The 23643-nt window shown below is 37.7% G+C and overlaps 1 protein-coding gene and 1 long non-coding RNA gene across 2 annotated transcripts in view; both read right to left on the bottom strand.

The window, feature by feature from the left end:
- Nucleotides 1–1125: 1125 nt before the first annotated feature.
- On the bottom strand, nucleotides 1126–18745 carry LOC143770315 (uncharacterized). Its single transcript, XR_013214598.1, has 2 exons — nucleotides 1344–18745; nucleotides 1126–1310 (listed from the first exon to the last, which is right to left on the bottom strand). It is a non-coding gene; the product is annotated as an uncharacterized LOC143770315 (long non-coding RNA).
- A 137-nt stretch (nucleotides 18746–18882) lies between these two features.
- Nucleotides 18883–23643, bottom strand: part of SHANK1 (SH3 and multiple ankyrin repeat domains 1) — a 537634-nt gene continuing 532873 nt past the window's right edge. Inside the window, exon 24 of the mRNA XM_077259811.1 lies at nucleotides 18883–19601. Within this exon, the coding sequence (XP_077115926.1) occupies nucleotides 19031–19601 (571 nt within the window). The 3' untranslated portion in view covers nucleotides 18883–19030. The remainder of the gene's footprint in view (nucleotides 19602–23643) is intronic.

Genomic DNA, 23643 nt, shown 5'->3' with positions numbered 1-23643 from the left:
ATGCAAGTTTTAGAAAACTTTGAAAGAAAGTGGCAAAGGAAGCAAACAAAACAGAGAGGAACATAATTTATCCAGCCATTGAGTCAATAAATCAAGACACGAGATGGTTGGCACATATTTTTTATTACAATCAGAGAACACAGGCACCCAGTGCGGCCAAACCGAGAAGTAGACAAATGCTACTTACCAACCTTCCCTGGGAATATATGAGTAGTACCTAATAGCCCTTCCCAGCAGCAGATACGTCTTTCCACATCAACTGTGAAGGACTTACATTCAACCCAAAAAATGTCCTCCCTATTAATCAACATTCAGTTGCAAACACACAGAAGCTCAACCCACCCACCCGTTTGATAAGATATCTCCACCCTGCTCTGTGGAAAACCATTTAACGCCTTGACCTACGTCTTCCACCGCCAATCCCAATGGTCAACGTTTAGGATGGAGGGGTTGTTGGAAAGAGAAGGTCGGGCTAGTTAATGAAAAGAGAACAGTCCAGTCTATTAAATGTGTTACGCATCTGCATTCTCAAAATCCTACTGTCTTTTAAAAAATATAGAAGTCAACTCTTGGCAGATATGGCTTTAAAATGAAGTTTACCCTCAAACGCAGGACTGAAATCTTCGAAAACCCTCGTTCAGTTGAGTTCATATAAAGGTGTCATTGATGAAAGGGTCGTTTTTCGGTTGACGAACTACTGATTTAAGCACAAAAAAAGCAGCACTTTACATGTCTTCAGTAATGAGTCTTTATAACGGCTTGTATAGGAAATGCATATCGATATATAATCTTCGTTAGATATTCTTCTATATTGGTCTATAAGGACAGCATGCCACTTTGGGGGTGGGGAGCTAAACCAATAGAAATCACAGGAGGACCATCCTTAAATACCCGTTAACATACATTGGATTACAAAATCTCCCGACAGATATCTTAAGTAATTTTTTTTTTTTGGATATTGGTATAAAAATAGTTTTACTTAATTCATGCTCTTATGCCCATCTTCATGTTGCTAATATAATAAGGAACCCTAGTGATGTGTACAATAAGGCCGTTGAAGCATTAAATCACGAGGGGGGGAATGAACTTTTTTTTGCAATGGAGACCTCCCCCAAGGACCATTAATTTTGCAATGGAGACCTCCCCCAAGGACCATTTTTTTGGCAATGGACACTTCCCCAATGACCATTTATTCTGTCAATTGAGACCTCCCCCAAGGACCATTTTTTTGGCAATGGAGACTTCCCCCAAGTACCATTTTTTTGTCACTGGAGACTTCCCCCAAGTACCATTTTTTTGTCAATGGAGACCTCTCCCAAGGACCATTTTTTGGCAATGGAGACTTCCCCCAATGACTATTTATTTTGGCAATGGAGATCTCCCCCAAGTACCATTTTTTTAGTCAATGGAGACTTCCCCCAAGTACCATTTTTGGCAATGGAGACCTCCCACAAGGACCATTTTTTAGCAATGGAGACTTCCCCCAATGACTATTTATTTTGGCAATGGAGATCTCCCCCAAGTACCATTTTTTTGTCAATGGAGATCTCCCCCAAGTATCATTTTTTTCTCAATGGAGACCTCCCCCAAGTACCTTTTTTGCCAATGGAGACCTCCCCCAAGGACCTTTTTTTGGCAATGGAGATCTCCCCCATGGACCATCTTTTAACTCAAGTGGATATGTAACATCATACGTTGAGGTACTATACTAGCCAGAACGAAAGGCAACAAGACTAAAGTCCTTTGTAGTTGTACAGTTTTGGAAAAGCCTTACAAAATCAACGAGAAAAAAAAGAAAAGAAAAATTCCATCATGGACCCGTCTCACCGATGCCGAGTATAGGGATCAATCTTTATACCTTTTTAGAGAAAAAGACGTAATGTGAGACACCAATTTTCAGATCCTGGGTCAGCCCTTCCGGTCGTAAGATCCACTTGACCAGTTAGTCGGAGTAGTACCTGAAAACTGAGTTGGGAAGGCTATCCCTACAGAGTTTTTTACCGGCTACCTGTACAGTCCAGACCTAACTTTTTTTTATGCTCTGGGCTTGCCTAAGTAACACATTTCTGGCCCCATACAGTCACAAAGGAATTTAAAAGGCATTCAATCCACTAAAGTAGAACTGTAAAAAATTGGGGCAAGGTACAAAATGCAACTATATCCCATCGGTAATAAAGAAGCTTATTATTTTTATAGAATTCATTCTTTCTTATGTCCATTAATATTATTGAGAAATACAAAAAAAAGGAATAATTTTTCAAAGTATATGCACAAAAGGTAAACATTGTACGAGTGCAGGCTCCGAACCGAATGTCCACATTGGGTTTTGCATGTACACAGTTTTCTGCGCCATTTACAACCTGCGTTTTTGTAGATGAGCAGAATTTGTCAGTCAACGTTTTTATTTTTGTGCACCAAGTTTCGATCGCTCAGTAGGTTTCCCTGAAGTAATACGGAAAAATGTAAGATGTGATATCATGGTAGGTTATGTAAAGTGACAAAACTAAGCTCTGGTTTGTAAAGTCTGCTCTGCTACATCTGTATATTGCTAAAGAAAAGTCCCATTGAGTGAGTGTGTGTGTGTACAAATACGGAAAAGTTTCCTCGAAGAGGTGATCCGTTCAAGAAAAATTATACTTCCATGTATGAGCATGTAGTCATCTAATATCCTTCTATTATCACTTATTCCCCTATCTTCTGCTGTCCCTTTCTACTCCCGGGTTTCGGCACCATAATTTTCAACCCAGTGCTAAACTCTAGCAAAGTTTTTCTGTGTTGGCGCGTTATAAGTGGTCTTTGTGTTTAAGGGGTGGGTGACATCTTTCTGCATTTTAATAGCTAAGCCAGCCCCATTCTTTATCACAGTCAAGAGTAGGGTGCCAACTATCTGCTCATTTCAAAAGCAAAATCACAGTTAAGAGCAGTGAACAGACTCATTGCACCTTTCAAAAGCTGAGCCAGCCCCTTTCTCTATCAACGGAAAGCTCACTTGTTGGTCATTTCAATAGCTGAGCCAACTCCCCTTTCTGTCACAGTCAAGAGGAAGGAACCGACTAACTGCTCATTTCAAAAGCTTAGCCATGCCCTTTCTCTATAACGGTCACGAGTAGGGAACAGATTCATTTCTCATTTCAAAGGTTAAGCCAGCCCCCTTCTCTATAACAGTAAAGAGCAGGGAGTTGGCGAAATGCTCATTTTAATAGCTTAGACAGCCCCCTTCTCAATCACAGTCGAGAGACGTAATAGCTGAGCCATCCCCCTTTTCTATCACAACTGAGAATAGGGAACTAATTGCTTATTTTAGAAAGTTAAGCCAGACCCCTCCTCTATCACAGTTGAGAGCAGGGAGCTGAATAATTGCTCATTTGAAAGACTGAGCCAGCGCCTTTCTCTATCGCAATCCAGAGTTGGGAGTTATCTAACTGCTCATTTCAAAAGACGAGCCAGCCCCCTTCTCTATCACAGTCGAGAGTAGGGAGTTAACTAACTGCTCATGTCAATAGCTGAGCCAGCCCCCTTCTATATCACAGTCACCAGTAGAGATTTAGCCAGCTGTTAATTTCAATAGCAAGGCAGCCCCTTTCTCTGTCACAGTCGAGACTAGGGAACTGAATAACTGCTAATTTTAAAAGCTATGCCAGCCCCCTTCTCTATCACAGTCAAGAGCAGGGAACTGATTAATTGCTAATTTCAAAAGCTGAGCCAGCCCCCATCTCTATCACAGTAGAGAGCAGGAAAATGAATAATTGCTCACTTCAATAGCTGAGCCAGCTGCCCTCTCTATCACAGTCAAGAGTAGGGAGAAAAAAGCGGAGCCAGCCCCCTTTTCTGTCACAGTCGAGAGCAGAGCAGTGGCAAACTGTTTATTTCAATATCTAAGCCAGCCCCCTTGGAAAAATCGGGCTTGCTTAGCTATTAAAATAAGCAGTCAGCCAGCCCCCTTCACAAACAGCTCTGATGATGTCCTAATACAGGAGCCATCCTTTATACACATAATTTTTACCTGGACAACTCTGTAAGGGGTTTGTCTGGGATTAATGTGTCATTTTTTTTCTTTTGCTTGCCGCAACCAGCCATTGAAAGTTTCTACATAATCACAGAAAAAAAATGAATTCCAGAAAACCCCTTTTGCCCACAATGGACATTGCCTTTTTATTGGAAAGGTGCCCATCATAAAGATGATCAAAGGGTCTCCCTTATGATCTGTGGGGCAAACCTGCCAACAAAGGGTCACTTTTTGCAACAGCATCAATCAATGCACTTTTTATAGCCACCTCCATCGTCTCGGAATTCTCTACACCTGGCACCCTTTTCCATAAAGGTCCATCTTCAATAAATGCCTTTTAAGTGCAAAACATAAATGGTTTATGTATCAAAAATAAAATGAAATATAATAGATCTTATCATTGCGAACAAAACTAAATCCATTGCCGAGAATTATAAGAAAAGCTCGATCGGCATCACTCCAGACATCTATCCTAACTCCAACGTGAATCCCACATACAGATTGTCTGACTAACAAAAGTGTTTTTCTAAAAAAAAAATCATAAAATAATCTAAAATAAAGAAAACCGTAATTTTGCCAATTACTTTTAAAATATCCTATTGTTTTGTGTATCCAGGTTTAATGCAGACCAGCGTGTCCCGCGTGGCTGCAGACCCAAAACACGCCCTGTACGTAGTTGGATCCCCCACTTTAATATTGTACTTTGGGGCAGTGAAGAAGGTGGGTGCAAGGATGGATATGACCTGGTTTGTCTAATTAATTACTTGCGATTATTTTGGATAAAATAGATGCATTACATTTTAAAGGGGATGACTTTCCGATGGTCTGGGATTCCCAAGATTCCAGAGAAATATGGCTGGTGTGAATGGAGTTGAGGTCAATAATGTGCACTGCCGCTCCATTCATTCTTATGGGAGTACCGAACAACAGCCGAATGTAGCTCTCAGTTATCTCCTTCAGTCCTATTAAAGGGGTTGTCTGGCCTACAGGTCAGCAGTCATTCTATGTGACTACAGACTTGTGATTCCTCACTGCGTGGTATGAGGATTCTCAGGTGCCGGAAGTGGGCAGTCAAATGAGCACAAGTAAGTAATTTACATAATTCCGGCCACATTCCAACTAGACTCACTCAATACACTTCCATTAAGTAAGGCCGCTCAAGTCTAGTCGGCATGTGACTGCACATATGCAAATCACATACTTGTGTTCACGGGCACACCTCTCCCGATGCCACCACAATGTGTGAAGTCACAAGTCTGCAGTCACACAGAGTGACTGCAGACTTGTAATCTAAGGCCGGACAACCCCTTTAAGAATTAATAGAGTGACAATGCACATGATGACCTCAATTACATTCACATGGGACTCTTCGTAGCCCTATTTCTTACGACTGTTGGAGATCCCAATGATCAGAAAGCTATCCTCTGTTCCACAGATAGGGGATAACTTCCAAACTAGAGCATACCCCTTTAAAATGATATTTCGATCCAAAGCATACAACCCCTTTGAGTTGGCGATACATAACAAAGCTGTTTTCCCCGTTCCATACACTATTTATTTTTGATAATTGGCAAGAATAGCCCAATCTTCTGTGATGGCCATTAAAAATAATAATGGCAGCCGGTTGAACTCTATTAGGAGCCAATGGGGTTACAGGATCAATTTAGAAGTGACTACTATAAACAGTATCCATACTAAGTATATGCTTAAAATTACAAAAAAATTCCATTTATATCTAAAATGTGGAATTCTCAGACAGAACCTGCCCTGAATTGTGGGAGATTGGAGCATTCTCGTTTGAAGTCTTAACCATAGAGAATAATAAACTAGAGAGTATATTGAAAAGGTCCTAGACTCTTGATGCATATTCACAGTAAATCAAAAGGCTTCAAGCAGTTTAAAGCAGTTGCAGAGAGTAATGAAGAATTTTCGCCCTTCTCGGGTTCTACAACTTTCGAAAACGAAGGTTTTTAGTGCTCTACAACCGTTTGAACAAGCAGAGTCTTTTTTTTTTTATTTTGTACACAGTGCTTAAAGTAGAGAATAGTATAGGTCTTATAAACTCACATAATAAATCTTGGCACACGTAATATATATATATATCTATATATATAATATTTTCTAAGCATGTCTATGTACAACATGAAATTTTAGTATTTTACAACTTCATTTTTTTAGATTTTTTTAAACATTAAATTGATAAAATATTATTAAAATAAATCTAACACTGGTCTATTTTATTTTATCTTTTTTGCTTTGGGATCAAGGGTAATTGTATCCAAAAATAGATATTACCCATCATAGGTGACTTAGAAGGTATGAAATGAAAATACAAATTTATGACAGATTTTATCCATTTTGGGCAATGCCTTTTCAGTAGAAAAGCCTGCCAAAAGTAAGCAGATTGGAAGGGTTCTCTCTGTTGGAATTTAATTTCCCTTCAGCGCCACCACAGGAGAAATTAAGCATTGCACAATCTCTGTTAAAATCAATCAGCCTGTCGGGTCCTCCAGAGACAGGGAAGTTTTTTTTAATCTGCTCTGCTAACCGGTATGTTATAAAAAAAATTATCTCCTTTGATAAAGGGAATTCGTCAGCTTGTTTTTGCTAGGGAATCTAAGAGCATCATGATGTAAGGGAAAATAAACTGATTGCAGAGATTTGTCACTTAGTTTGGTGTTTCAATACAATCAGTGTTTTATCAGCAGGAGATTATCACTACAGGACTAGGTGTCTCATGCCTCCTTGTCCAACCACGCCCCCACCACTGGACAGACTGGAAGTGGCCAATCGGTGGCATGGGCAGAGTTATACACACCTCAGCATTCCGAGCACTGCAAAGAAAACTGTGATCTTATCACAACTACTTCACCGAGAAAACTAAGCGATACATTGATGGAATCAGGGTTTTTTTCCCCATGCTGTCAGATTACATAGCAGAAGACCAGATATTATTTTTTAATCTTGGCTCTGGGGTACTCTGAATTTACCTTATTTTCACCAACAAAATATTTTCTGTGCAACATCCACAATATAAAGAATTGCCTTCTAGGGCTATAATAAAAAAAGTTAAAGGGGTGGTCCAAAATATAAATAAATCGATTTTAATCTTAAATGCCTATTTAATGTCATAATCTAATCTCCTTTCTAATATACTTTAATTAAAAATCCTGTATCATTCCCTCACTACACAAACTGCTTTTTTTACTTCTTCCTCTTTGATGATGCTTCATTAGAGAATCCCACTGCATGCTGAGATACTGAAATGAAATGCCATCAACACGCAGTTTCCTTTTCTGAAATTAAGCGTCATCACTGACACCCATTTCAGGGTCTGGGCTAGTCCCTGATCTTCTGAGTATGCGTCAGTTATTAAATCCGACATATGCTCAGTAGATTCTTGTTACTGTTCAATATGCACAGTGACAGTGCACTCTCTCACCTGCTTAGTTCAGCAGTGACAAGCTGGAGAGAGAGCGCACTGTCAGGGTGCTTTGTAAAAACAACACCCAGTGTGCAGAGACCAGTTCTACCTTCGCAAGTAACATCTCTTAGGAATTAAGTTTTACAATTTATTTGTTTTTCAGACCACTCTCTTAAGAATGAAATAAAAATGATATATCAATATTTTCGAAAATCTTGACTGTAAATCTTTTTTTTAAAGATTATTTACATAGTGACCTGCGTAAATGATCTTTTAACCATATAATTTTACATTTAAGTTGAATTTTATGATAAAACCTATAAAAAGATTCTGACGGCTTTGGCAGGTAAAAATTATAAAATAAATCCTAACAAAATATGTGTTAACAATGGAGCGAAAAACGCTATAGCAAAATTTCACATGAGTGTCCGAAAGAGCTTGTAAACCAAACTTCCTCTTTCAGTTTTTATATTGTAAGACTATCGTTCCATTTATATTAAATAATTATTATAAATTAGTATTTATTTTATTTTATCTATTTTTTTTTAGAAAAATGTACTAGTATTATTTTATACCGTTTTAATATTTTGCATGAAATATTTTTTTATAATGAAAACATTCCTTCAAGTATAAACTGCCGATAATTATATTTGACAGATATTACAGTTAGTAAAATGTTGGTATCCTGTGTATATTATTTTTAGATGGCAAAAAACATGCAGTATTATCTATTAAAACAGACTTGATTTGTACATTTTGCACATATATTATTTGTACATTATTGCAGCAGTTTTCAATCAGTGAATATCAGAAGGGATTTTATTTTTTTATATTTTTTTTGCAGATTTATTCACTTTTTCAATGCAATTCTTTTTAGAATATAATAAATAAATTTACAACTATAAGCATAGTACATGATTTTGTCATTAGACCCATAATTGTCTCCTATTAAATTCTACATTTCATAAAAATTCAAGGTTTACGTCTTTGTTTTTTTGCTGTACCCTTGTATAATAAGGGAGTAATAATCATTTATTTGTTCCAGAGAAAAATTGTAATTTTTTTTAGATATTAATTTATGATATTAAAGTTTAGTTTTTCAATAATACAAGGAAAAGAAAAAAGTTTATAGCTTTTAATTTTACTTTAATTTTTCACCTAATCAAAATAATTCAACATGTAAAAAGAATTGAAATGTTCCAGATCTCTTATTTTGAAATCCTCAAAAATAAAGCTTTTTTTTAATACCATTGAAACCATATATCCATTTTTGAGTAAATATCTAATTTTTAATAATTTATTTTATCTTAATAATAATTGCAAAATATTATGTTTAATTGCCATTTTATCTCTAAATCAAATGGACGAGATACTTTTACAACACGTTACAATATGAAGTTGAGATGAAATAATTTGAAGAAATAACAATCATTTGTTATTTTTATTCATTTACTAAAATCATTCAGACCTTTTTATGCTTTTAAGTAAAATGTATTTAATAACATTTATTTTAAACGACTATTCGTTATAATTTGATAATGAATAAAAATTGTAATTAAGAATATAAAATATACAATATATTAATAAAATATTTTTTCTTTGCATATTTCTGGGATAAGTTAATCTTTTTACATGTGATATATTACATTAATATTAGCTATTAGTATTTTCTTCTCAAAAAATTGACAATTTCAATTTTTGTTGTCCAGCATTCAAAAAAAAAATAAAAAAAATCAATAACCATCTATTAAACTTTGCCAAACAATTTAGATATAAGGGAGCTTTAATAGAAGAGTATATTCCTTAAGAAGTACTATCATAGGCATTAAAGACGTTGTCCAGATTTTTTTTTCAAAAACATTGTCTCACTCCATTTATTTAAAATAGGGCAAAATAATATCAGACACAACCCAAAGAAAGAAGTGGCACTGATTCTAGCTAAATTTCAGACCCTATTTCTGCAAAACTATTTAAAAAATTAACAACCAATAAGGCTATGTTCACACGTTGCTTTTTTGCTGCATTTTTTTCTCCAGCCAAAACCTGATCTCATGGCAGTCAAAAATCTGCAGGCAAAAGACTGGTTTTTCTACTTTTTTTGCTGTATTTTTGCTGTGTTTTTCAGAACCTCAAAGCTCAGCTTTGCTTCCAACTTGCAAGCATGAGTTGGTCATTGTGTTGGTAGGGCATTGTTCACTTAACACATTGGTAAGGCATTGAGTTGGTAGGGTATTGTTTACTGAACACATTGGTAGGGCACTGAGTTGGTAGGGTACTGTTTACTTAACACATTAATAGGGCACTGAGTTGGTAGGGCATTTTTCACTTTCACACATTGGTAGGGCATTGTTTATTTAACACATTGGTAGGGCATTGAGTTGGTAGGGCATTGTTTACTTAACACATTGGTAGGGTATTGAGCTGGTAGGGTACTGTTTACTTAACACATTAATAGGGCACTGAGTTGGTAGGGCATTTTTCACTTTCACACATTGGTAGGGCATTGTTTACTTAACACATTGGTAGGGCATTGAGCTGGTAGGGTATTGTTTACTGAACACATTGGTAGGGCATTGAGTTGGTAGGGCATTGTTTACTTAACACATTGGTAGGGTATTGAGCTGGTAGGGTACTGTTTACTTAACACATTAATAGGGCACTGAGTTGGTAGGGCATTTTTCACTTTCACACATTGGTAGGGCATTGTTTACTTAACACATTGGTAGGGCATTGAGCTGGTAGGGTATTGTTTACTGAACACATTGGTAGGGCATTGAGTTGGTAGGGCATTGTTTACTTAACACATTGGTAGGGTATTGAGCTGGTAGGATATTGCTTACTGAACACATTGGTAGGGCACTGAGTTAGTAGAGTATTGTTTATTTAGCACATTGGTAGGGAACTGAGTTGGTGGGGCATTGTTTACTTAACACATTGGTAGGGAACTGCTTTGGTAAGGCATTGTTTACTGAACACATTGGTAGGGCATTGAGTTGTTAGGGCATTTTTCACTTAACACATTGATAGGGCATTGGGTTGGTATGGTATTGTTCACTGAACACATTGGTAGGGCATTGAGTTGTTAGGGCATTGTTCACTTTCACACATTGGTAGGGCACTGAGTTAGTAGGTCACTGTTTACTGAATACTTTAATAGGGTAATGAGATGGTAGGGCATTGTTCACTGTCACACATTGGTAGGGCACTGAGTTGGTAGGGCATTGTTACTGAATACTTTAGTAGGGTAATGAGATGGTAGAGCATTGTTCACTGTCACACATTGGTAGGACACTGAGTTGGTAGGGCACTGTTTACTGAATACTTTAGTAGGGTAGTGAGTTGGTAGGGTATTGTTTACATTCACACATATCCATATTTCAATTAAACTGTACTAATACTAACATCCCTGCTCATGTGACAATACCAAGCCATTATGGTTTAAACTTAGAATAAATCAAAAAAAATAAATGGGTTTCAGATCCTGCTGTACCTGCATTGTTTTTGCCAAAAGCGCTGCAAAAACTGATAGCATCATTTTAGCTGCATTTTTTGCACTTACACATTGCTTTCTATGTTTGAAAAAGCGCTGTAAAAATGCTGCAGAAAAGCTGAAAGAATTGACTTTCTGCATTTTTCAAAAATGGTGCAGTTTTCCAATTCAGTAAGGTAAAAAAAACGTGAAATCTTATAGCTTTTGCTGGTAGTGTAAAAAAATAAAATTTACATTTGCATGAAAAAAGCAGCAAAACGAAACATAGCCTAGCCTCAGCCAGTTAATGACTTGGAGACCTTTTCTTTAACAACAGTTGAGGGTGCCAAAGTTCACCCATTAATCACCTGTGATGGCAGATCAAACAAAAATCTCTCATAAATTAACTCAATAAAAACTGGATATTTTATCATACAAACTATATCATTTTTGAAAAATAGGTACCTTAAACCTGATGAGGCTGGTGTACTTACTTTGAAAATGCCTATCAAAATGGTGGTATAATTTTATTTTTATATTAAGATTAGGTTGAGTCCAGAAAAAAACTAGAGAGAGCTCGATTAATAAAATACTCATATTAATATTAGGATGGATTATGAATTATGGTAAGTATACCAGCCTTCTTGGGTCTAAGGTATTCATTTAATAATAAAGACAGTTTGTACTGTGAAATCTAGTGACAAAATCCACTGTAAAAAGCTACCAATAGCTATAAAAGCATTACAATGTTCTCCCTTTCTTTCCAAGGATCTAACTAAAAATGGCAGCAAACCAAGAACAACTATCTTATTTCTTGTCTTTACAGCTGGGAAGTCAAAGAGAAAAAAACAAAACAAAACAAATGTAATAGTAAAATGTTTAAAAAAAACATGTTTTAATATCTGAGTATTTAGAAATCCCATTTTAAAAATAAGGTGGAGGAACTATTAACTAATCACCATATGTCCAGATTCTCTAGTCTCTAGTGATCAGCAGAGGTAGCCATGTCCGCCCGATTAAGTTCCCTGCAGTGGCCCGTACGGGAAGAATGTAGTGTAACATAGCGGTCATTCGGATAAATTGACATCTAAGTAATACATGGATGGCTCGAGCTTGGCAGAGCCATTTTTAAAGAGCAGCATAGCATTTTGGCTCGAAGAGAAGATTCCGAGAGAGTGGCCAAACTCTTCGAAGCACACATGTCCTAATAGGACAAATTAATGAGGGGAGGGTTGACTTTACAAAATAACCCCCCTTTTGAATAATTTAACAATTCGGCCACTCGCAAAATTAAATATCTTGCTGAGATCAATAGTAATTTCTAATGAATGAGCCAAAATTTATTTACAAAAAAATTGGACTTTCTCGGAATTATTCATTTTGGATCACTTCGGACTACCTAATGTCCTCAGCCAACAAAATTTCAAAAGTTGCACCAACAAAACTTCAAAATTTTGACATTACCTTCTCTATTTTTATAAATATAGATTATAGAGAATAGCAGCTTGACGCCCTCGGTCACCTGGAAGACGATTTCTTTGAGTGTATTTTGTTATAATATATAGATGTAATTTTTTTTTACGGAACGTCAATATCGTCTGTATCGGCAAAGAGATAAAAGTAGCTAACAACGATATAATTCTGAGCCCTTAAGGCAGGATAATGGGCTGTTGGAAAAAGAAAGAAGCAAAAAAAAGCAGCCTATTTTGATAGCTAGAAAGTGCCAGTATGAATCATATCTCTGACATCTTGAATAACCAAAGGATTTGAGAAAGTGAATTCTTTCTCCTGTTGTTTTTACCAGAACACAGTCTGTCGAAGAAGCAAACACCATGTATAAAAATCCAAATGTCTGACATTAAGGGAAATATGACATTGATTTCCGGATGACCTTTTAGGCCAATAGATGTATCGAGAGGAAAAAAAACAAACCAGAGATATTCTAAAAAATATTTTTGCAATTCCAATCTTCCAGAGGAAGCCACAGTATCTACAACTCTGACTTCAGGTCATGGAGACTAGTAGATGAACTACTGTTTGTGATACTGAATAAGCATAGTTAACAACATACCATTTTTTAGGGGGGTGCTACCCCACAAGGGTTAGGTCATATGCAAATGTGTAGAAAAAAATGTCTACCATAGGCAGGTAGGGGAAGAGCTCCAGATGGGCCAACAGGATTTAAAGCAATTTTCCAGTGAGAAAAAAAGTTGTAATTTGTTTAAAGTGAAAATAGATAATGCTTACTAATATCCTTTAACAGAAAATATCTAACATCTATGTCAGTACCTAGCCTCTGCATTTCTGACTCTTTCACCTTTGCTGTGGGTGACGATGTTATAGTTCTGTTTAATTCACTTTGATGCAGCCCATTTTGGGAATTTAGGGGTTAATTCATGATTTTTGTTAAATATTAACTCTCTGCTGTGAGCCCTTGATGGGACTACTCATTACATAACTCCTGAGAGCATGTATCTCACTGCCAGTTATAATTACTGCTTAACCTGGTTCACACCCCTGTTTTCTACTCCTGCATTGCTACTGTAGATTCCTGTTTCTGACCTCAGACCATTTTCTGACATCCATATCTCTTGGTTGTGACCTATTTGAAATTCCCTGCCATCAAGCTCAATCGGCCAGCAGCTGCTCCGTGGACTCAACCCGGGGTCCCCCCCCCCCGTAAGTCTGAATCCCTGTGTGTCAGGTGGTAAAGTTTACAGTTCTCCAGGGATTTGATCTGATCTTTAGAGCTGCCAAACTACCACATACAGACCAACTTTACAGAATCTTGCTGTGACTTCAAACTATTTGAGCCAGTTGCCCTACTCCCGACTTCATTTTGACAAAGAAAACATTTCCCTTCTACTCCCTTTGTTGGTAACGTGTAAAAGGGTCATGAATGATTGACTGACTCCATACTAAAGCTAAGTCAGGCCCATTGTCTCTCAGGGCTGTTTCATAGACAGGAAAGGGGTCTGGTGTGGCCCTTAAGTTGAGTCAGTCAACCAACTTTCGTCATTCACATCAACACAGGGAGAGGAAGAAAGCTCTATTCTGTGTTGGATTAAAGCCAGAAGTGGATCTTCCAGGATCTGGGACTAGTCAGTTCTCTACGGTGTTAAATCAACCCTTAACGTAGATCTTCTGAAACCGGTGTTGAAATTTCAATATTGAGGCAACTTTATTAATTTAAGTATTTTAGTAAGTCTACTCTTAATGTAGATCTTCTGAAACCGGTGTTGAAATTTCAATATTGAGGCAACTTTCTTAAAGTATTTTAGTAAGTCTCATCTATTTTCACTCTCGATGCATTACAAAACGTTTCATCGAGCTGAACGAGCCCTTCGAAATATCCTGCTATTTTCACAGAAATATTGGGAGGTTTGGATGCCTCATAAAGGTTTTTTTTCTGTAGAAAATTCAACGATTTCTTACAGATGTAACAAATAGTGCAAGGGTCAACAAAATAGGCCAGATTTGTGAAAATCAGAAAAATCATCAGTTGGAGTTCAAAGCAACCAATCAAAGCTCAGCTTTTATTTTATTTTAGAACATTTTAAGAAATGGAGCTAAGTTTCACTCATAGTTTAAAGTTTCTTATAATTTCATATGCTAGGAAAAGAAAAAAAAGCTTGGGTTTAGAAGGACAAGGAGGACATGTACATCATTTAGAAATCATTCTTTGGCTTTCACAGATATTTATCCTGTGATTCTTATTTTTCGCCATACGGTTTCTTTACATTTACTGCAAATATGAACCAATTCTATAAGTGGAGAAGGGACTATAAAAAGGTCAAATATAGCCAAAATATATTATAATGATACATGCATAAATAACTAATAAAATAAGGCTAAATACCAGATATCCACTGATTGTATCAAGCTCTTCTCTATCCCTCGTAGTTTAGATTGACACGTCCACAAGCAAACAATGGGCCTGACCACACATACTCATCCAAAATCTTTAAGAAATAGAAAGTATGAGACAAAGTAAAATTAAGACAATGTTGTGTCTGAGGGTTAAGGAACCAGGATCTCAGTCACAACAGCACAGTGGTCTTTCGGCTTTGGCTAAAGAGGAGAAGAGAGTGCATTGACTACTACATGTATAGAAGTGACTATCAAAGGTGGTGATAAAAAAAATCAAGACTGACCATCTCCACAGTGTAGTCTACGAAATGAGTATTCATTGCAACCTTCCAAAAAAATTCAAAACTGGTCTTAATTAAACCTATTTAGTTCTTATAAGGTTTTTACTAATAAGAATTTGCCATTTCTTCTCTTCGGTCTTACAAACAAGGCTTGTTGTAGTGCCCAATCTTTCTCATCTGATTTCTTATCAAAACGTCCATTTACACATTCAGTAGATCAGTCCCACCATATCAATCGTTTTACCATTACAAGTATAAAACTGTGAGATGAGCGAATCAAATTTTAGGAATTACTTTGAAATTTGAACAGTTCACTCAAAAGCCTCAAAAAATTCCCTCTGCCATTTTACACAAAGCAGAAGGCAGAGAAAGCTCACATGATTTTAGGTAGGATTCCCCATAATGCCTTCCAGCTATCAGTTCAACTGGTCAAATACAAGATGGACTGAGCCTGTATAAAAGCAGAGGCATGGAATGCAGCAGCTATTTTGTGGTCATTCTGGATAGTGAGTGCACATCAGAGCTCACAGCTCAGCGAAAGAGGTTGGAAGAGAAAGTCCTAAAACACTGAATAAACATTATAAATAGCATGGAACAGGACAGCAGTGAAAAATAGCTACTATCTGTTTACCCGTAGGCATTTAGGTGAAGGTGACTTGGACGTTACTAATGCTGTTTGCGCTAAAGAGCTTGAAAAGTGTTGAATACAGTCCTAGGAGACCTTAGAGTTTTAAACACATATCTTTAAGGCAATTTGAAGCTTTCCCGTTTTGGCAATTTGCCGTGAATCGACTATTTTGAAAAATTTTAGAAGATTCGCTCATCTCTTTAAAACAGCTCTATCTAGACATAGATTCCAGTTCCAAAAAAGTTATGCTTTTGTGTCTTCTAACAAAAAAATGTATAAATTACGGTCATAATTCTCAGATACTCTATGGTCCAAAGAACCGAATTTAGATCTCCCAACATTTTTTAAGATCACGTAACGTGAGGGTCCAGATGTTGCGTCCATACTACAGGTACTAAAATGTTGTCACATTTCAGCTGTCTAGGTATAGGTTTGCATCTGCTGAGATTTGCCATATGCCATATAAAATGCTCCATTAAGGGTCTGTTTGATTTATACCTCCTATTTCTAAGTAACCCAACAAAGACCGTGGTATCCCATCGTAAGGATTCCATAGGGATCTTAAGACTCTAATAAAAATTCATAGTAAATATGGTCACTCAGACAGGGAAGGTATCTGGGCAGCTTTAAAATATACATTACTCAAAAAATGTTGTTGTAAAATGGCCATAAGTCCACAATATGGGTCCAAGAGGTATCCATCTACCACCGGATGTGATCTGTTAGGTATAGCAAAGAGTCATTGCTAAGCTTGAATAATTTCTTCTGGAGGACTCGGTTCAGAGTGAACCACAGATTTTAGTAAGCACCTTGTAAAACTTGTAAATAGCTTCTTTTGGTAGTGGAATACTCTTCATCATGTTAATGTCAGGACACTTGTGAAATGTGTAATGGTTGTTCATGTTCCAAAATCTTCCAAAATCTTTCCACTTTCTATATAGTAACAATGCATGCTGACAAAGCCCTATCTTGTACTATTTTGTTAGAGAAAAGAATTATGACATACAGCAAATCTCAGAAAAGTTGAAGTTTAATTCGAACCCAGTGTCAGACAATTTGTGGGCAACCTGTCAACTCTGGTACCAGTAATGAGATTACCAAGCCATGAGAACCTATCTCTATTCATTCGAGGAAGTGATGACATCACAGATCAGCTCTTAATGCCCAACACTTAACCTCTAACATTAGCTTCTAGCAAAATTATCGTGCCAAGCCTCAAGAATATTGGCATATGCTTGGAACACTTTGGCAAATCGGGAAGAAATGGCGGTCTAGTCAAGTTAGCAAACCAATCAATTGACTTTCTTATGCAAATCTCTTTTATATGCAACTACTTTCTATTTTAGAGGAACTTTTCTGTTATTTTAGTAGACAATTGCATTCCCACCCCCAACCCCCCAAAATTTGCTTAAAATTATTTTCTTAGATCTTCTTGTTGTACCATTACCATGTTATTCCTCCTAGAGATGTATATTTAACTTAACTATTGGGTGTTACCATTTCCTTTGTCAAAGAGGCAAGTCCCTACAATGTCTGAGACTTTGGTCATTGGACATCATCAGCCTGTATATGAGCACTCCTCCAACTGGTAATGCCCAATTATTAATTTATTCATATATGATTAGGAGAAATAACAGAGGAACAACACAAAGAAAATATGCCATAGAATTGTTAAATTAATGGTAATACAATTATTAGCTAAATCAGGCATGTCTGGAGGGTGGGCAGATCCTCGTAAAATCGACTCCTTCAGAAGTATCCTCCAGGCTTCAAAATCCCATGCAAAATCCCCAAAACAAAGCTTACTTTTTAATCAAGCTCAAAATGCTTGGGTCCATCAAAAAACTAATTCAGTATACCAATTCTTGAAAAGAGGATGGAAAAGATTGGATGATAAGGATATGGAGTAAAGATGACCAATACTCCTGTTTTAGGGTGTACTGTTTCCAGTTCTACAAGGTTTGAGGGTTGTCCACTACTTTGACACCGATGATGTATCCTTATCAATTAAAAAGTACTTGAGCTGCAGGTAACTAAACAGTGTAGTGAGCTGAGCTGTTCTTCTCCATACACAGTATACATCTGGACACCGCAGATGGTAACAAGTCATCGATAGGGGTTTCGGGTGTTGAATCTCCACCAATCAGACAAGGTTGTCCTATCCTGAGGATACATCATTAAAATCAAAGCAGTGGCATACCCCTTTAATCACTGTTAAAACACCGGTAGGTTACGTTCATAGTAGCATAAGAATAATGTCTAAAGTTCTCAAATCCAAGATTCATGTTTAGATTCAGTTTTACTCAAGGAAGATAAAGGTGCTCATAAAGATTAGATAACTCTAAGCTGCATGCTCATTTAGCCTACAGCTATTTCTGTTGACGCCCATATAGACATGCATGCTCAGCCAAGATTCCTCTGTTGGTGTATTATTTAGCTGTAGAACAAAAGGATCCAATCCCTGACATAATTTACTGGGAGACTCTGAAACACAAAAGATGCTCAGCCGATCCTGTCATAGTCGGCAGACCCATAAAACTTAGACAATGTTCATTTAGCCATCAGCTGTGTTTCCTGACCAACCTTCCATGAACAAAGACACTCAGATGAGACTCATCAGGTGGTAACTTATCTACCGGGAAAACAAAAGGATCGGGTGTTGAAACTCATCAAACCTGTTGGGGGACAGTTCAAAAGCTCCATCACACTAAATACTCAGCCAAGATTTGGCCAACTTTCCTCTAGTGTGTATAAGTTTCGTAAAAAGTTATGATGGCGATTATCTTCTGATTAGTTAAGTGCACACTCCACACATTAATACATCCACAGCTTCCAGGAAGACTCAGTTGTCCTATTTTCTTATCGTATATACGTTTTTTTCATCTCTTACCAAGCAATATATATGACCTTCTGCCTACATGACTCCATTCTAAGTTGACAGCAAAGATACAATAAACAGAAAAATTTGGGCACAGTGAAAATAGGATACTATAGTGCTAGACTGAATTCCTTATTCAACGGTGCCACATGGCTCCCGAATGTACTTCATGGCTCAAATTGAAGCCTTCATCGCCCCCTTATAGTTATATAAGCAGCTGGTGAATCAATCATTTCAGAGAAATTCTGTGCATTATATATATATATATATATATATATATATATATATATATATATATATGTATATATACATACATATATGTATATATTAGAAGATTGTTCTTGTTTTGCTTTTCGTTTTGACTCAAAGAACAGTACATTCATACTCTCCTCTCCTGGGACCTTGTACCAAACCTTTTTAGGCTTGAGTGGTTGGATGCAAAGATGAAGCAACTAGGTATCAAATGATTTGAAATCACCTCTCCAAGAAAAACTTCAGAGCTCGGTCAATGTTCATCCGATGGCCGACTCTTGTAACACCCAGGTCAATGTAATCCTCCTTGGTCAGTGATGGTAAGTGGCTGCCATCAATTTCATTGTCTAAAAAATGTTCTCGGTGCTCACCAAGATTTAAATAGTCCAACCAATCAGCCACATCATATTTTGTCCAAAAGTGAATGGGCTTAGAGGCAAATGGTTTCTCAGTGGGGGGTAGAATGAAATGAGTAGGAGATAAAGACCGACTGCCCGTTTGGAAACCAGGGAAAGCATCTCCTCCAGTTGTGGGGGAGCCTCTCAGGTCAAAGACCCCTGTGTAAACAGGGGCAGAAGGCAAGATGGGTAGAGAAGAAGGACGTGGAGTTGGACTTATTTTGTGCTCCGTGGGCAAGGCTGACGGGCTTGGTGCTCTTCTCAAGGTAGGACGAATGTCAAAATCCACACTTTTGGGATGTTTTGGAGTAGGCTGTGGAGACTTGGGCCAGTTATGAAATAAACTGCTCACGGGTTTAGAAGAAATCAGTGAAGCAGCAGAGTCATCAACTATCCTATTAAAGAATAACAAGACAGACAAAAAGTTAACAAAATTAAAAAATATATATTCTAATAGTTAGCAAGTCACCTACCAACAACTCTTGCAGTGAGAGAACTACCCATTTAAGAGTTATTCCAAACTAGGCAAATAATCAACTATCCACAAACATTGTCTGTAGACCTGCTGTAGATAGCTATCTACAGCCAAGATGGGAATAACCCACTTAAGAACAACTGCTTCTGGTCTTCCATGAAGAAAATTTTTTTGACCAGGAAGAATTAACATCTCTTCCATAAATGCCAATATCTGACATATTAAACTAAAGACACTCAGCCAGTGGAGTAATGTGAAGCTTGTTGGTCAGAATACAAATATCTTTAAAAGGGCCCCCATTATAATGGGCCCTTAATAGGTTTTATCTTCTTATAGACCAAAAGACCTTGTGCCCCGTCTCCCTACAGATTTATGGCCTTGGTACAATTGCAAACCCTGCAGCTATGATGATTATTAGTGATGAGCGAATATTCTCGTTACTCGAGATTTCTCGAGCATGCTCGGGGGTCCTCCGAGTATTTTTTAGTGCTCGGAGTTTTAGTTTTTCTTGCCGCAGCTGAATGATTTACATCTGATAGCCAGCATAAGTAAATGTGGGGATTCCTTAGCAACCAGGCATCCCCCACATGTACTTATGCTGGCTAACAGATGTAAATCATTCAGCTGCGGCAAGAAAAACTTAAACTCCGAGCACTAAAAAATACTCAGAGGACCCCCGAGCATGCTCGAGAAATCTCGAGTAATGAGTATATTCGCTCATCACTAATAATTATGCTACCCTGGACCAATCTATACACAATCTGTTTTAGTTTTTGCTACTCATCAATACAGAGCAGCTTTTGGTTGACTATATTAGATGACAACTACAAAGCTTCTTTGAAACCACTTACTCTCCATTCAGAACCTCTGAAACAGTGCTGTGTACAGAAAAGTGTCTCTGGTTTGGCTGAGGTCATATTTCAACGCTCTGAACGACACGGTCCTGACAGGGTAGCTACCAATAGGCATATTTTTCCAAGATTGCATCATCTTAAAGGGAATTTGATTGGAAATGCATGCTGTCAAATCCACAGGCAGCATGAATCAGACACAGGGTATCTTACAGTAGCCAACAGAGAAGCGTGGATCGGTTCTTGGCACTCTGGTCCAGGTCAGTGGTACCTGGAAGCTAGACAAAAGGCTCGCAAATCTCTTACCTTCCGGTGTGCTAGACACGGCTTTTGATTAGCCAGGTCTGACGTGATGTCCTCCGTGCATCACGTCACACACATGATGTTGCGCTAACCCCCAAAAATCAAATGCGGCATTAAGGGCGCCAGAAGATAGGGGATTCATTGGACTCCTGTCTACTTGTCAGGTACCACTGACCTGGACGCTGGACTGGAGTCACGAGAATCATCCCGCTCATCTGTAGTAGCAAAGTATGTTTTATTCCGAAACACAACAGTATTTCAGAGTAAACATAGTTTGAAAAGTCCGATGGGGATTATGTGTATTGGATGACTAGTCTTAGGCAGGTCTACAGCTTTTTACCTCCCAACTTCCCTAAACTTCCGGGTCTGTCCCTCTACACAAAAGCAAAGACTTGAAGGGCAAGGAGAACCCACCAGTGACCCACCTTGGAAAAGTCAACTGAAACGCATGACTTCAAAATATGTTTTCTCTGAAACACCACAGGAATAACACAAGCGCCTGATTCATGCAGACCATTCATGCAGACCATTTTTTGAGCAGCATGAATCTACCATCAACTTCCCTTTGAAGGAGCATAACAAGGATCACTAACAGGAGACTCAGTACATTTAATGAGACTTTGAAAGAGTACAGACAACCGAAAACCCTACTGTGTACTAATAAGGAGCAACAACTCTGATACGGTCCGACACTGACTTTTTGAGTAGTTACCTATATTTAGCAATTGAGAGAAAATGTCGTTATGAATAGTTTTCATAATATACGAGTGACTAATCTGCTAAGGTACTGTGACCAATGATGGATCATCTTGGCCCCTTCCGTAACGCCGATTTGCAGAATTTTTTTTCAAAATCCTAGGTGATTCTATCATTAGGACATATATACAGACCTATCGTTGTGACTCATTTCCTGAGTGATCTCGGGCTGAGATATGAAGTTGTGAACTAAGCCACTGAATAAAAAAATACATAATCTATGCTACCATAAAAATAGTTACAAATGTAGTTGACTTCATAGGAAATGTACCATTTTTAATATTCACTTTCTTTACAAAAAAAAATTGAACCATAATTTCTTTTGTTATATTGTGCTATGTCTAATAAAAAGTATGGAAAGTCCTCATTCCGACATTTAATTTTCATATACAGTGGGGAAAATAAGTATTTGATACATTGTCGATTTTGCAACTTTTCCCACCTACAAAGAATAGAGAGGTCTGTAATTTTTATCGTAGGTACACTTCACCTGTGAGAGACAGAATCTAAAAATAAAAATCCAGTAAATCAGATTGCATGATTTTTACATAATTAGTTTGCATTTTATTGCATTAAATAAGTATTTGATCACCGACCAACCAGCAAGAAATCTGGCTCTCACAGACTGGTTAGTTTATCTTCAAGAATCCTTCTACTCTGCACTCATTACCTGTATAAAAGACACCTGTCCACTCAATCACACTCCAACCTCTCCACCATGGCCAAGAACAAAGAGCTGTCTAAGGAGTAAGGAGACCAGGGATAAAACTGTAGACCTACACAAGGCTTCGATGGGCTACAGCACAATAGCAAAGAAGCTTGGTGAGAAGGCAACAACTGTTGGCACAATTATTAGAAAACAGAAGAAACACAAAATGACTGTCAATCTTCCCCGGTCTGGGGCTCCATGCAAGATTGCGCCTTGTGGGGTAAAGATGATTCTGGGAAAGGTCAAGAATCACTCCAGAATTACACGCGAGGACCTGGTTAATGACCTGAAGAGAACTTGAAACACAGTCTCAAGCAGGACGACTAAACCGTGTTGAAGGGAGGATGGATGGGGTCATGTATTGTGAGATTTTGGCCAACAACCTCCTTCCCTCAGTAAGAGCATTGATGATGGGTGGTGGCTGAGTCTTCTAGCAAGACAATGACCAGAAACACACAGCCAGGGCAACTAAGGAGTGGCTCCATAAGAAGCATTTCAAGTTCCTGTAGTGGCCTAGTTGATAGAAAATCTTTGGAGGAAGCTGAAACTCAATGTTGTCCAGTGACAGCCTCGAAACCTGAAAGATCCGGAGAAGGTCTGTATGGAGGAAGGGGCCAAAATCCCTGCTGCAGTGTGTTCAAACTGGGTCAAGAACTACAGGAAACGTTTGACCTCTGTAATTGCAAACAAAGGTTTCTGTACCTTTTATATTGTATCAAACACTTATTTCATGCAATAAAATGCTAATTAATTATGTAAAAATCCTACAATGTGATATTCTGCTTTTTATTTTTAGATTCTCTCTCACAGTTGAAGTGTACCTACAATAAAAGTTACAGACAATCGTCAGTGTATCGAATACTTATTTTCCGCACTGTATTGTTGTTTCATGTTTTTCACGGATAGAGTAAGAAAAAATTGTATATATATATATATATATATATATATATATATATATATACAGTACAGACCAAAAGTTTGGACACACCTTCTCATTTAAAGATTTTTCTGTATTTTCATGACTATGAAAATTGTACATTCATACTGAAGGCATCAAAACTATGAATTAACACATGTGGAATTATATACTTAACAAAAAAGTGTGAAACAACTGAAATTATGTCTTATATTCTAGGTTCTTTAAAGTAGCCACCTTTTGCTTTGATGACTGCTTTGCACACTCTTGGCATTCTCTTGATGAGCTTCAAGAGGTAGTCACCGGGAATGGGCTTCCAACAATCTTGAAGGAGTTCCCAGAGATGCTTAGCACTTGTTGGCCCTTTTGCCTTCACTCTGCCGTCCAGCTCACCCCAAACCATCTGTGGAGGCCAGGTCATCTGGCG

The sequence above is a fragment of the Ranitomeya variabilis genome, chromosome 4 (assembly GCF_051348905.1).
Source record: "Ranitomeya variabilis isolate aRanVar5 chromosome 4, aRanVar5.hap1, whole genome shotgun sequence".
Lineage (NCBI taxonomy): Eukaryota > Metazoa > Chordata > Amphibia > Anura > Dendrobatidae > Ranitomeya > Ranitomeya variabilis.
This window is presented reverse-complemented; position numbering and strand designations above follow the sequence as displayed.